Source organism: Protomyctophum bolini, assembly GCF_963924005.1.
Source record: "Protomyctophum bolini genome assembly, chromosome: 19".
NCBI lineage: Eukaryota > Metazoa > Chordata > Actinopteri > Myctophiformes > Myctophidae > Protomyctophum > Protomyctophum bolini.
The window spans coordinates 14,776,280-14,790,837 of record NC_137880.1 but is presented as its reverse complement, the minus strand read 5'-3'; the positions used below and the strand labels follow the sequence as shown (position 1 = coordinate 14,790,837).

The 14,558-nt window shown below is 43.0% G+C and overlaps 1 protein-coding gene across 1 annotated transcript in view; it reads left to right on the top strand.

Moving 5' to 3' along the window:
• The first annotated feature begins 218 nt into the window (after nucleotides 1-218).
• Nucleotides 219-14,558, top strand: part of galnt14 (UDP-N-acetyl-alpha-D-galactosamine:polypeptide N-acetylgalactosaminyltransferase 14 (GalNAc-T14)) — a 110,517-nt gene continuing 96,177 nt past the window's right edge. The window contains exon 1 of the mRNA XM_080791123.1: nucleotides 219-594. Coding sequence (XP_080647249.1) covers nucleotides 439-594 — 156 coding nt within the window. The 5' untranslated portion in view covers nucleotides 219-438. The remainder of the gene's footprint in view (nucleotides 595-14,558) is intronic.

Here is a 14,558-nt window from a genome sequence, read left to right as displayed (position 1 = left end):
ACTGCAAACAGGTAGGTAGCTTCTTCTCAACCACCACTGAACTGATTTAGATCTCGGTGGCTGACTGAGTATAGGCTGCTGCTGCTGCGCTCTTTCCACACACACACACACACACACACACACACACACGCACACACACACACACACACACACGCACACACACACACACACACACGCGCGCGCGCAGCGTGCACACAAGTAGGAGAAGGAGAGAAAGGGGGACGGAGAACAAGAGCTCTTTCTCTCTCTCTCTCTCTCTCTCTCTCTCTCTCTCTCATATTAAGCAGAGGGATACAGTTCGTAGTTACCGTCAGTTGGCTGCTGGACCCGCCGACATACTTTTCCCCTTCCTCCTCACAACAACAACAACACACAGATGTGTTTCTCGGTGACATTCATCTGTCGGGCAATGCGCCGGCGGCTGTTTCTCGTGGCGAAATGAAGCGGCTGTGTCGGAAGCTGGCGGTGGCCGCGGTGGTGCTGGTATGGCTGGGAGCGCTGGTTTACCTGCTGGTGCTGAGCCGGAGGAAACTGCCGGAGCTGCTGCTGGTCGCCGCCGGTGGAGGGAGAGGAGAGACCGCCGCACACAACCAGGTGAAGCTCCTTTCCTTCTCTGTCTGCTGTTCAAAGCTGCTTCATTTGGCATGCTGTTCAATTGAATATGAATAGGCTACTTTTATTTTGCTGGGGCAAAGTCAGATACAAATGCATATTAATATGGCAGCACTAATTACTTTGACATATTATTACAATTCCCATGCGCTCGCACGGGAACGTCACAAATCATCACGAACATCATCACAATCCTCAATGGACTCGTCACTCTGGACTGATAAAATAGGAGTTCCAAAACTGTGTAGCCTACCTGTGTGGAGTTTGGCTTTGCAATGATTCATGATGGTGGCAAAAGTAATCGAAAACTCACTTGTGTTCGTCATTATTTAACTGTTATATCTATCTGTTTATATACATGGAGTGTTAAACAACAGCTTTTATACAAGGCAGGACTCGCACATTTGAACAACATATTATATTTTTGTATTTTGTAGTCCTGGTAGTAGTTGGTCCAAGACATTCATTTCCATGTGCTGTTGGACTGTCATGTGTGGACTTGCTCGGCCTCGGTTGGCTGTTTGCCTCTTAATTTAAGTGAACAGTTAAGCTCAATCAGCTGTGGCTTGTTACTGTTAGAGCAGTGGTTCCCAAACTTTTTAGCTCAAGACCCAAAAGAGAAATGAGACGTTTGCCCAGCACCCAAACTTAAACTAATGCAAATAGCAGATCTACAAGCTCACAATATTTCGCTGTTAGCTTTTGGATCAGTTACTTCTTAATTTATTTTATTTATTTTTTCATTTATGGAAATTATTAGAAATTATCAGACAAAAATGTATAAAGAACCATACTATGAGCGGTGGTTCTTTATACATTTTTGTCTGATAAATACAATTTGAAAATTGCTGAAAAAACGTAAGTGAAGTGCTGGAGTCACAAAGGGATAATTATTAGGAATGAAATACTTTTGAAACATGTTGGAATTGTTTTGAATTGATGAAAAGTGGGACTCTACGCTATAAGCTAATAGAAACTGCAGGCTTTGTATTCCTGGAAAGTTGCAATGCGATAATGGAATCCATATAAATATATATATTTTTTAATCTTGTTTAAAAACAATCTGCCTAACTGATGATGTCACTGGTGGATGGGTTTCTGAACTGCCCACAGCCCTCCTATGAGACGCAGACTAGAGTTGAAAAAAATTGTGGTATTTTATCATGAACATTTTGTGAGGAGGACCAATTATATATGAAGATAAGTTGAAAAGTGGTGAAGTGGCATACAGCACACTACAGGACAGGTGTGAAGACTGAATAGTTATCATGATATTATTCAAGTGTTCCCAGGACCCCCTAGTGATGTGAGACAAGGTGGCCACATGTCAGAGCAGCTCTCATGCCCGCATGACGAACAGAGAGGCCCTCGAATTGAGATCTTTCTGGAATTACTTATGACACAAGTGACTTCTCCCAGCCCAGCTCAGCTCTGTGGTCGGCTGGTTGCCAGACATCTCAACTCTGCACATCCAAGTCTAAGGGCCGATTCATACTCCTATTTTAGAGCCGAATAAAAGTCGGTTCGGCGCTGTAGAGCCTACAATTTGACGTCATTTGAGGTTCGGGGGGGGCGGGTACCGTCCTAAAGTCGGCTCTTCGGTGCTACTGAAAATTTCTGACGAGCCGAAATCATTTCGGCACTACAGCGCCGAAACAGGAGTATGAATCGGCCCTAAGTCGAAGGGCCGATTCATACTCCTATTTTACCGCTGTTTCGGCGCTGTAGTGCCGAATTGATTTCGTCTCGTCAGACATTTTCAGTAGCACCGAAGAGACGACTTTAGGACGGTACCCGCCCCCCCGAACCTCAAATGACGTCACATTGTAGGCTATACAGAGCCGAACCGACTTTTATTCGGCTCTAAAATAGGAGTATGAATCGGCCCTAAGTCGTTTTTGGAATGTAACAAGCATTCTGATAGGCTGAAGACATAGCACAATAACATAAGGCACAATGAAGCAACAGTGTTAGGGGAGTAGAATCAACTCTATTGACAGCATGATGGTGGCAGCAAACGTGTACAGTTTTAAAACAAGTAGCATTATGACTCGATCGATCAAAAGCGCTATAAAAGCGCAATTGCCATTGATTTACGGCAATGGCTTTGAGCTTTTTTTTTAATAATGAGCTTTAATTGACGTAGTGTTAAGCTTGCTGCAGGCTGTCCAAAACACACCCTGTTAAAGTGGTGTTAATCTGTGGGCAGGTATGGACAGACCATGTAGGCCTACTGGAGGAACCTTGTGCTTTCTGATATTTGTTATGTAAACATGTTCCTCTTTCTAATATGATTGATTAGCACAAATCACAATGGTGAGTAAGATTTATTTCACACTATTCTTCCAGAAATATGTCTTTTCATTTGATAGACTCCTGGCCATATTTATATGACACATTTTACTATAAATGAAAAGATTTGGGCATACACATTTACTGTGAGTATGAACATTTACTGTGTCGTTTAAGGTAACCTTAAAACACGCTCGCCCGGCCCTCTTTTTCTTTTTTTCAGCCGACCTCATGCCGCTCAGTGGGACGGTTCTTGTATTTGTTTTACTGAGAATAAGGTTAGAAATAACGTACGTTTAGAGTGAGGTTTTCACATCGTTTTGTAGAGGTTAAGCTTAGGAATAAGGTTAGGTTTAACCGTTTAGGGCGGAATACGTAGTTTAGTGAGGTTACGTAACGTTTAGGAATACCAGACAGAGCAGTTACACCGGCTGGACACCTGAGGTGACTGTTTTGAGGCACTGTGGTACCAATACCACAGTATGCTATTGGTGCTGCAGCCCTACTTAGCATTATCACATCCACAAGTCAGAGCTATATACTATTAAAAAGAAATTGTACACTACCTGCACATTTTGTTCATAATAGCATCATTACTCTGTTATTGTTTGAATGCAAGATTAAAGGTTCTGTTCTGCGCTCATACATTGTAGTGCAGTTTGCACAAAGTAAACAACATATGTTGTCTGATTCTCCTGTGCTGGAATCGGTTACACACCGGCATTCCGAAGCCCGCTATTCTGGCGTACTGCCATTCCAACTCGGTCCGATTACTAACCTGTCCCTAACCCTAAGCATAACCCACACGTGGAAGCCACATAGTCGGGGTGGCAGTGTGGTGGAATGCCACTCTGTCCCTGGTGGAATCATAGCTATAATAACATGTGACCACTATAGCCCTATAGCTTTCCCTGCTCCTTGCACTGTTGCCTGCTTGTAAATGGTGATTTATGAAAAGAAATGTATTCTGCTCCTGCATCACCTCTAACTCACCACGGATAGAGAGAATGTAAATTCTCCGATTCTATCTATGTCGTGTGGGCTCTGCCATGGCTCAGCAGGTACAATATAGACCAGCCGTCCCCATACAATCCATGTTCCTCCTGGCTTAGTATTGAAGTGTCCTTGAGCAAGACACTGAATTGAACAAGCAGGATGGTGCCTTTCTCTTGCATCGGCTGCCTCCGCCGTTGTTGTGCGAATGTAGCACACATCGTACAGCACTTTGTACAAAGGCGCTATAGAAATGCAGACCATTTTACCATTAAAAGGTTATGTTACAACATGGTTGTTCTTAGGAGTCCTCCTCTTCAACTAGGCCCATATGAACCGTAGTTGTCCAAGAAAAGTGTGCCCAGCATACAGGATGTGTTAGTGTGGTACTAGACTATTGTAAAACTCTCTATTGACATGCTAATGATGAATTTCCATTCCATCAAGGATTAGTCTGCGTTCCTGTTTACGTAGAACCACTACTTCATGTACAATGGAAAACATTTCCATGCACAAACACACACACACACACACACACACACACACACACACACACACACACACACACACACACACACACACACACACACACCAAAATAGATATGTATGGAAATTAATGTGAAAACAACCTCATCTGCATGTGCAAACAAGGTCCCTCACACACATGATGCAATGTGTACAGTGTATACAATCCACACATGCAAAATTGATAGTGTCAAATGAACATGTATATTGCCGGCAGTGCAGAGCTATAGGATGGTAGCTGTTATGTGCATGTGTGTTTTCTCCTCTCCTCCATCATGACTTCTTCTCCAGTTCTCTTCATCACAGTTGTTTTTTCGTAAACCATGTTAGTTTGCAGAACAACTTTCTCTCTCTCATTAACTCCTTCTCTGCTCGGTCTCTTGTGGGCTTAATTCATTTCTCTCTGTGTGTTTCTGTCTTTCTCATTCTCTCACTCTCTCTCTCTCTCTTATCATCTCCTTTTTCCATCTCTCTCTCTCTCTCTCTCTCTCTCTCTCTCTCTCTCTCTCTCCCCTCATCTCTCGAGGAAACAAGATCGATGCTCCAATCACTGTTCCCGCCTTGTGAATCACAACGCCCAATCACTCTACAGAGCCACTACACTCACACTTGTGTGCACGCGTACACACAGTCACACACACACACACACACACACACACACACACATGCACACGCACACGCACACACAGGGGCACCCACACTCCCATCCACAGCACAGGAATAATTCATTTTTCATGTGAAATGCAGTTATTGTGCCTCTTTCCTTCTCCTCGCTCTATCAGGAGGTTTTCACATGAACAAGAGGAGAGGGAAATGACTTCTCAGCTCCCACCGAGGAACAATACAATTGTTTAACACACACAAAAACTGGAACAGTGCACACAATGGTGAAAACCTGAAGCTAATGCATCAACAGTGATGTTGTTGTCTGTAAAACTCTAAGCACAATTCTTTTTTTTTATACTCAAACGTCAATTCTAAATCCCATATTTCCGCTCATGCTCTACACACAAATATTTTAGTGTAATATTCATACTGGGCACCAACATCGCACGCACTCACACGCACACACATATACACACCACTGCCAATAACAACTTTTACTGGTCAAAGTGTCTGGTAAATCATAAAATAATCATAGGGCCATAGCTGAGTGGGTAGACAAGCCATCTGGTAATGATCCTCCACTACCCCCGGCCCCGTTCGCACACTGTCAAAGTGTCCATGAGCAGGATACTTAAACATTAACGTCTCCCCAGTCGCTGTACTAATTGTGCTCCTGATAGTTACTTTCTCTCAGTTTTTGTTTTTATTCTCAACCCCATGAACAGCGTCCCTGTTCTGGAGCGGACATTTGGTGATTGTTTGTTTGTTTGATTGACTGACTGAAATTTGTATTTCACAGTATATGCAGAATGGGTACATTGAGGTCAATACAAAAACTTACTTGAGGATAGAACCAGAAAAAGCACAAAGACTTGTTTACATATGGGTCCTCCATTTTCAATTCATCAGGATTGTTTGGTGATGAGATTTGATACACAGTAGACTCAGGGACAAAAGAAGGGGACCAAGTATCGGCCCCTGAGAGACTCCGGTCATCACATGATATAATGTTAGTGGTGGTAAATAAATGACAACATGCAGCACAATTCTTCATCCAAGTATTCCATTAGTGATGCACCGAATATTCGGCCACAGAAAATATTCGGTAAATATACCACAGAATAGTGTATGCAATTAATGCATTCAAAAGTGCTGAATATATGTATTATGGACCCATAATAGTGATTATTATTTAAGTTAAGTTTTGCCATAATCATGTCTTTGACTCTTTTGCCATAATCAGGTAGCTTTAAGGTACGGCCATGACAGCAATGGTAGGAAAAAATATAATATTAATCATATTCGGATATTCGGTGTTCGGTTTTCGGCCAACTGTTTCCTATATTCGGTATTCAGTTTCGGCCAAGAATTTCCCTTTCGGTGCATCCCTATATTCCATATTGGTCTAAATATTCCAAATGAAGTGGTTTCATGCAGGAGGGATTTTAGGATTATATAATCACAAAGTCTCATTATTGGAAGAAGTGACCTGTACTGTAAGATTGATGCTATAGACACTTAATGCTGTAGCCATACTATTCACACAGCAGTTGCTAGACTAAATCCCTTTAACAGCAACGCTCACTATTTGAGCTGACGCTTATGTTGTAAGCATTAGCACGGGTGAGAGTCACGGCACCTAGACAGCTGTACTAAAGAAAAAAATATGTATATTGTTGTGATTTGTCGTCTACAACTTAAGAGAGGTAAATGCTGGGAAACTAAATAGGAGCTGAGGAGGTAGAAATTATTTCGACCTCAGCAGCATTTGCTTGTACATGGCAGTTACATGGTTTTGAGCTAAATCAACACTTGCTCACATATACATACAGTACATACATACATACATACATACATACAAGATGGCAATTTGCAATCACTTCTCCGGTGCTGCAGTACAAACATTTCTCCCAAAAGCACCAGAAACTGGGTTCGCCTAGTGTTTCTTCCCTTATAAATGATTCAGTTTTCAGAAGACCAGAATTCTTCACTGATATTTCTTCAAAAGCATAATCAAGCATCATTGATGCAAAAGAACACTGCTATGATGTACCTGTGTGTACACACACGCACATGCACGCACGCACGCTCGCGGCACACGCACAATATTATGATTTATTGATCCTGCTCTAATAAGGCTTGATGATGGCGTCGCTCCAGGCAGAATAATCACTACCTAGAATCTTCTCTCTACGCTGTGTGTGTGTGCACGTGCGTGCGTGCCGTGCATGCGTGTGTGTGTGCGCGCTGTGAGCTGTGGGCCTGCATATGCATACAGTATGCATGTGCTATCAGTGTGTGCTGATGTGTAAAATGCATAGTCTCACTGTCAGGATGAAACCACCTAACTCCAGGTTTATATATATATATAGGTTTCACCTAACTTTAAAAAAATATATATCAACGCTATTGAACCAATGAAAAGTATTAAAAATAACTTCAGAGAAAACCTCTTAACTTGATTGGACCCTCAAACTGTCTGCTAAAGCAGCTAACACGATGGAGCTTAAATTATTAATAAGCGCATTAAACGGCTTCGTCTTGACTTGCAAATCTTTGGTCTGAACTAAGCTTTTGAGACCTGTTGTTACTGTGTCAAAAGATCCATTTCATTCCGTTCACAGATGCTGTTTGATGCTCTGGTGTTTACCACGAACCCCATAGCCTCATTCAAGTTCTCCATTCTACTCCAGCGCATGCAGCAGTTTGGAGGTCGGGTTTGTTGACATGTTGAGTTAAATTCCCGCGGGGAGGTCATTCAGCAGCACACAGAGGCACTTTCACTTGTGCTGATCGGTCAGCTAGCCGTATCAGCCTTAGGGCCGATAACTGTGTGCTCTGTGCTTTTATCCCTCCTCACACCCAGGGCAAATATACGGTTAGGTGGTTATGTGTTAAGTATAAGGCCTTGCATCCAGACACGCCCACGCTTGCCTTATCATTAAAAGCTCACGTAGTCCGTGTCTGCGATTCAGATTGTGCTGTTGTATCCGGCTGTCTACTCTAGACGGTGTATAAATTACATTAAATTGTATATATTTTTTGGCTTCATCACTCTCCTTCACGCTACAAAAATACCTCTCCCACCATGCTGTCTGTGACATGCGCTGGTGTGTGCATTTCAGTGTGTGTGTGTGTGTGTGTGTGTGTGTGTGTGTGTGTGTGTGTGTGTGTGTGTGTGTGTGTGTGTGTGTTTGTGTGTGTGCGTGTGCGTGCTTAGGTTAGAAAATTGTAATTCTCACCTTGTTCTGTGTTGGATTAAGCCATCAATCGAGTTTATAGAAAGTGGAGGTAAAACGAGGATAAAGAGGGTGGAGGAGAGAGATAAGAGAGAGGGAGGGATGGGGAAGAGAGAGAGAAGAGGACAGGACAGGGGGAGAGGGAGATAAGAGAGAGAGAGAGAGAATAAACAGGACGAAAACAGAGAAAGGGAGAAAGGAAAAAGGAGGCAGAGAGAAATGACACTATAAGCACGGCAGTGGTGCAGGGGCAGTGTGGCCAGTGGAGCGGCTGGCAGGATGGGGAACGTGAGGTTCCCAGTTCAAACCCAGCCAAACCGCTTGTCCTTGAGCAAGACGCTGAACCCCTAATTGCTCCCGATGTGCAGGTTGGCGTGGTTTGAATGCCATCGTTGTGTGAACGTGTGTGTGGATGGGTGAATGCACTGCACAATCTATGTAAAGCGCTTTGGATAAAAGGACTATATAAATGCACCATTAAGAGAGAGAGAGAATGGACACAAAATGCGAGTAGAGAAGGCAGAGATGTAAGCAGTATGTGTGATTAAATAAGAAAGAATAAGACAGACAGAGAGAATCAATTCCTACTCCCCCCAGTCCCCCACCCTCGCTCAACTCGCATGCACGCGCGCGCATCCTTTTACAACAGCAGAGGCGACAAACAGGGAGCAAATCAAATGGTTTAACAGAGACAGGGAACAAGCTGTTTTGGCTGTCTGAAGCCATTTGTAGTGAAAGTGTCATCCCTGGAGAGGCTTTTCTCCCCCTCTCTGAACAGACACGCCTCACCGACCCCCCAACTGTCCCCCACACCACCCACCTGTCATTCTGACTAGCTTTTTAGGATCACAAAACAAAAGTCTTTTTACTGTAGGTTGGACAGGCAGTACACTTGTTAAATATTCCTGTGTAAGTGAAAGGACTCACACTTTTTAAATAATCTATAGCCAGTGTGTCCTCGGTTAGGGTAAAGCAGGGCTTGCACCTGCTGACTTTTCAAACGATTTCACGGTCCACAAGTCGTGACATAGTCAAGACGAGTCACGGCGTGCTCCCATCATTCAGTCCTTAATCAATCGTCAGGTTTGAGGTGGTAGTTTGACTCGATTTTTAGCGACATGAGACTCGTCATATCAAACGGGTTTGATATTCTGGCAAGTCTGGGCCGGATCTGAATGAGTTCAATAACATAAACATTGTCACCATAGACTTCAAAGTTTGTGTTGACTAATCATTACGAGTGGCTCTTATTTTGAAGAGAAAGAGGAAATCTGTTTCGGTTTTAACCAAGCTGCCAGGAGAGAGTATGTTTTTCACTCTGTGTGTGTGTGTGTGTGTGTGTGTGTGTGTGTGTGTGTGTGTGTGTGTGTGAGAAGGAAAGAGACAGATGTAAAAAGTGCAGGGGGACGAGAGAGAAGCTATACATGATATTTAACCTTTGCATCGTGTTCATGTTATTTTGAAAAAATTGCATGTTATGCAGGTGAAGAAAAATTCAATGCAGAGCCATTCATCCATCCATCCAGCATGTAAATCTCTCTTGTGTTAAATCAAACTTTTGACATTTAATATAACCTTTCTGAAAATGAGATTCAGTGACACCCTGAAGAAAACGCTGAAGCAGGTACCATTTGTTTCTCCTCGGGTCTCAAGGCTCTCTCTCTCTCAATGCCTTGTTTCTCAAGGCATGTTCAAAACCTTATCTACAGCAGTGGCTCTCAAAGCGGGTGCTGTGGCACCCTATCGTAACGTGATGCAAGTCCAGGGGTGGTGCGGCACATGGATACTTTGATTCAAAGAGAAAACTGTGCTGAAGGCGCTTTAAGATACACCCAGACGCCACAATTTAACCCATTCTGACCTGAGATCCGATTCTAAAAAATGTCTTCTACATCCTGACAGTTTCCTGAAAAAGCTATGTATCTATGTCGGTCGTTCTTCGATTTTTCAAAAATAGCAGACCTACAAGCTCGTAGCGCGCCACACGGTGGCGGGCTATGTGAGCTTGTAGATCTGCTATTTTTAAATAGCTAAAGCACAACATAATGCTAACACCAAAAGGGGTTCCCGCCCATACACCCAGACGCAAAAAAAAAAAAAGAAAAGTAAACATAATACTTGATGCTTTGGGTAATGCTGACACTAATGCACATATTGCGTTGGGGATACGAGAAATGCATTATTATACACTATAGTAGGAATATAGAATATATATTCGGCATTCATTTCAATTCAGGCAGATGGCATACCGTACGAATGCAACACCAGAGGAATTGTGGGAATAATTTCACCCCAACATTATCCCAAAATGCCTATTTGTGTCGAAGCATGCAGTCTTAGGGCCGATTCATACTCCTGTTTTAGAGTTGAATAAAAGTCGGTTCGGCTCTGTAGAGCCTACAATGGTTCGGGGGGTACCGTCCTAAAGTCAGTGGACGTGTTGAACAGTGACACTCTCCTCTATTCCTCTATTCTATGTTGTACAGTGAGTGGACGTGTTGAACAGTGACACTCCTCTATTCCTTTATTCTATGTTGTACAGTCAGTGGACACTCCTCTATTCCTCTATTCTATGTTGTACAGTCAGTGGACACTCCTCTATTCCTCTATTCTATGTTGTACAGTCAGTGGACACTCCTCTATTCCTCTATTCTATGTTGTACAGTCAGTGGACACTCCTCTATTCCTCTATTCTATGTTGTACAGTGAGTGGACGTGTTGAACAGTGACACTCTCCTCTATTCCTCTATTCTATGTTGTACAGTCAGTGGACACTCCTCTATTCCTCTATTCTATGTTGTACAGTCAGTGGACACTCCTCTATTCCTCTATTCTATGTTGTACAGTGAGTGGACGTGTTGAACAGTGACACTCTCCTCTATTCCTCTATTCTATGTTGTACAGTGAGTGGACGTGTTGAACAGTGACACTCCTCTATTCCTCTATTCTATGTTGTACAGTCAGTGGACGTGTTGAACAGTGACACTCCTCTATTCCTTTATTCTATGTTGTACAGTCAGTGGACGTGTTGAACAGTGACACTCTCCTCTATTCCTTTATTCTATGTTGTACAGTCAGTGGACGTGTTGAACAGTGACACTCCTCTATTCCTCTATTCTATGTTGTACAGTCAGTGAACACTCCTCTATTCTATGTTGTACAGTCAGTGAACACTCCTCTATTCTATGTTGTACAGTCAGTGGACGTGTTGAACAGTGACACTCCTCTATTCCTCTATTCTATGTTGTACAGTCAGTGAACACTCCTCTATTCTATGTTGTACAGTCAGTGGACGTGTTGCGCTGTCATTATCGCTGCAGTGGTTGTGGGTGTGATTGTTGTTGTTGTGCCAATAGGCAACATAGAGCCGCTCTATTAGGAGTTAATCTCCTCACCAAAGGAACATTATCAAGAGGATTAAACAAGGGTTCCTCCACTGCCCCCACCTTCACCCACCTGCTTCTCAGCTCTGGTCTGTTACTGCTCCACAATGACACACACACACACACACACACACACACACACTTCCAGACAATGTAAATAAACACAGACACGCTCGTGTGTGTGTGTGTGTGTGTGTGTGTGTGTGTGTGTAGACATAATGTATGTCCTGTAATATAAAAGCACTTTGAGGTGCAACAGGGAAGGCTTGTTCTTCTGCCAAGAGAATAAATACTCTGTCTGCATTTAGATCTGACACAGAATGTATAGCATGTACACACACACACACACACACACACACACACACACACACACACACTGTAACAGCTGGCACGCCACTTTCCACTCCTCTCCTGAGGTCCCATGATTCATAGCACTCGAGGAGCATTTCTACTTGGTGTGCGTGCATGCATGCATGCATGCATGCATGCATGCGTGTGCATGTGCGTGTGTGTGTGTGTGTGTGTGTGTGTGTGTGTGTGTGACTGTGTGTGTGTGTGTGTGTGTGTGTGTGTGTGCAGACAGAGATGTACGAGCTGGAACAGGAAACAATGTGAAACTGAAGCACCAGAGCTGCTGCAGGGAGAGATGAGATCCATACCAGCACAGTTAAATGATCTGTGTGTGTGTGTGTGTGTGTGTGCGTGGGTGTGCATGTGTGTGCGTGGGTGCGTGCGTGCGTGCTCATGCGTGCGTGCGGGGTAAGCATAAATACTTTGTTCATCCTTACCAGATCATTTATTAGTCTGGGTAGCGGCTACTATTTTTGCTGTTAAAATGTGCGTGTTTGTGCAAGAGATGAGAGGATAGGAGAGAGGAATGTACCATGTGTGTGTGTGTGTGTGTGTGTGTGTGTGTCAGTGTGTAACTGTGTATTGCTGTATTAGTTACTCTGTATGAGAAATGTGTTGTAGTGTGTATTATTTAGGTATGCTCAGAAGACAAAACTGACCACAATGTAATGAAATTCAAACTATACAATTACACACGCGTGTGTGTGTGTGTGTGTGTGGCGGACGGGGGGTTGTGTGTAGAGAAGCTTTAATTACAAAACTGTCTCATCAATTGTGTCGACAACAGCCCACAGAAACGACCAATTGGCGGACGGGGAATTTTCTGCAATTGCGTGGCCGTTCGCATACATTTCTCTCCTAAGTATAGGCTGCTGTATATTATATACTGTATATATACTGTACATGTAGATCGATCTGCAAGTGATTGAAGCTGATTTGTAACTTTTCCCACATTCAAGCTCTAATAGTAGCATGTTTCCCAAGGGATTAGCATGGGGTCTGTCATAGCATTAGTCTCCACATAGTTTAGGGTGCACCACCCATTCCATGGGGTCTGTCATAGCATTAGTCTCCACATAGTTTAGGGTGCACCACCCATTCCATGGGGTCTGTCATAGCATTAGTCTCCACATAGTTTAGGGTGCACCACCCATTCCATGGGGTCTGTCATACCATTAGTCTCCACATAGTTTAGGGTGCACCACCCATTCCATGGGGTCTGTCATACCATTAGTCTCCACATAGTTTAGGGTGCACCACCCATTCCATGGGGTCTGTCATACCATTAGTCTCCACATAGTTTAGGGTGCACCACCCATTCCCGGCTATGGACTATAGTGTTAATTTAACCCATTTTGACCTGAGGACGTTTCTACAAATGCCTTCTAAATGCTGAAAGTTTTCTGAAAAAAACTCCCGACCCCATCGGAAAAAACTTGTTCCAGGGACTCCCCGGAAGCAAAGATTTGAGAGTTAAAAATGTTCGCTCTGAAAGAATATATATTCTTTCAAACATTTGTGCCACATTTTCACGATTTTTCAAAAACAGCAGACCTACAAGTTCATAGCGTGCCACTCGTGCTTGTAGATCTGCTATTTTTCAATAGCTAAAATATAACATAATGTTTAAAACACCAAAAGGGTGTTCCCGCCCAAATTGGGTTAACTCTGAAAGATGGTGTTGCGTGTCAATTGCCCATGCACTGAAACCACCAAGTCGTTTAAGCTAATGTACACATAATGATATGTAAATGATTACATTATCCATCCTACCACAGACCTCTCGTCGGGTTGCCCTCTGCCTCTCTCATGTCAGACGAGGAGTATAGTGAGAAGTATTGAACATGAATCCATTAAACCAGTGGGTTTCAAGTACCCTTGTCACATCAAGGCCCATCATTTATTGGGCATTTCGAGCCATGGACCACCATTTGATGAAATGTATCCTCTCAGACACGAAACGTAAACGTTGTAGTTGTAGTCTTTGGTTAAGAAGGTTTTGTGGTACCAACCGTACCATTAGGAGAGACAACAGGCAAGTGCCGTTTATCAAAATAACAATTCTTCTACAGTACATTCTCTAATTGTGTAGACTTCTTGTAAATTAATGTAATGTAATCCGGTAATTAAAAATAAGATTGTTTTTCTTTTTTGCTTTTACTCACAGCACGCTTATTACTCCTTTTTCTGCTCAAAATGAGCCACAATCCAGTGTTTGGAAGCTTATTATTCCGTCTTCTTACATCCACGGACGAAAACATCTCCTCGCCGGTCTAGAGTGAAGCCACACTGTAGTGTTTTTACCTCCTCTATGATGATTTAATGTTTTGGGCTATATAGAAGTGTATATTCGTACGTCTCTAAATGTTTTGATGAATTGAAAATGGTGGGCCCTATTGTAAACAAGTGTAATGCTTTATGGTGTCGTCCACTCACAGTTAACAGTATTGAGTTGTATTTGAAATGTGCTGTAATTCTGCAAACTGTTAATAAATCAATCAATCAATGCTGGGGTGGCTACACTTCCTGGTTGCCCTCAAGGTTAATTAAATACGGT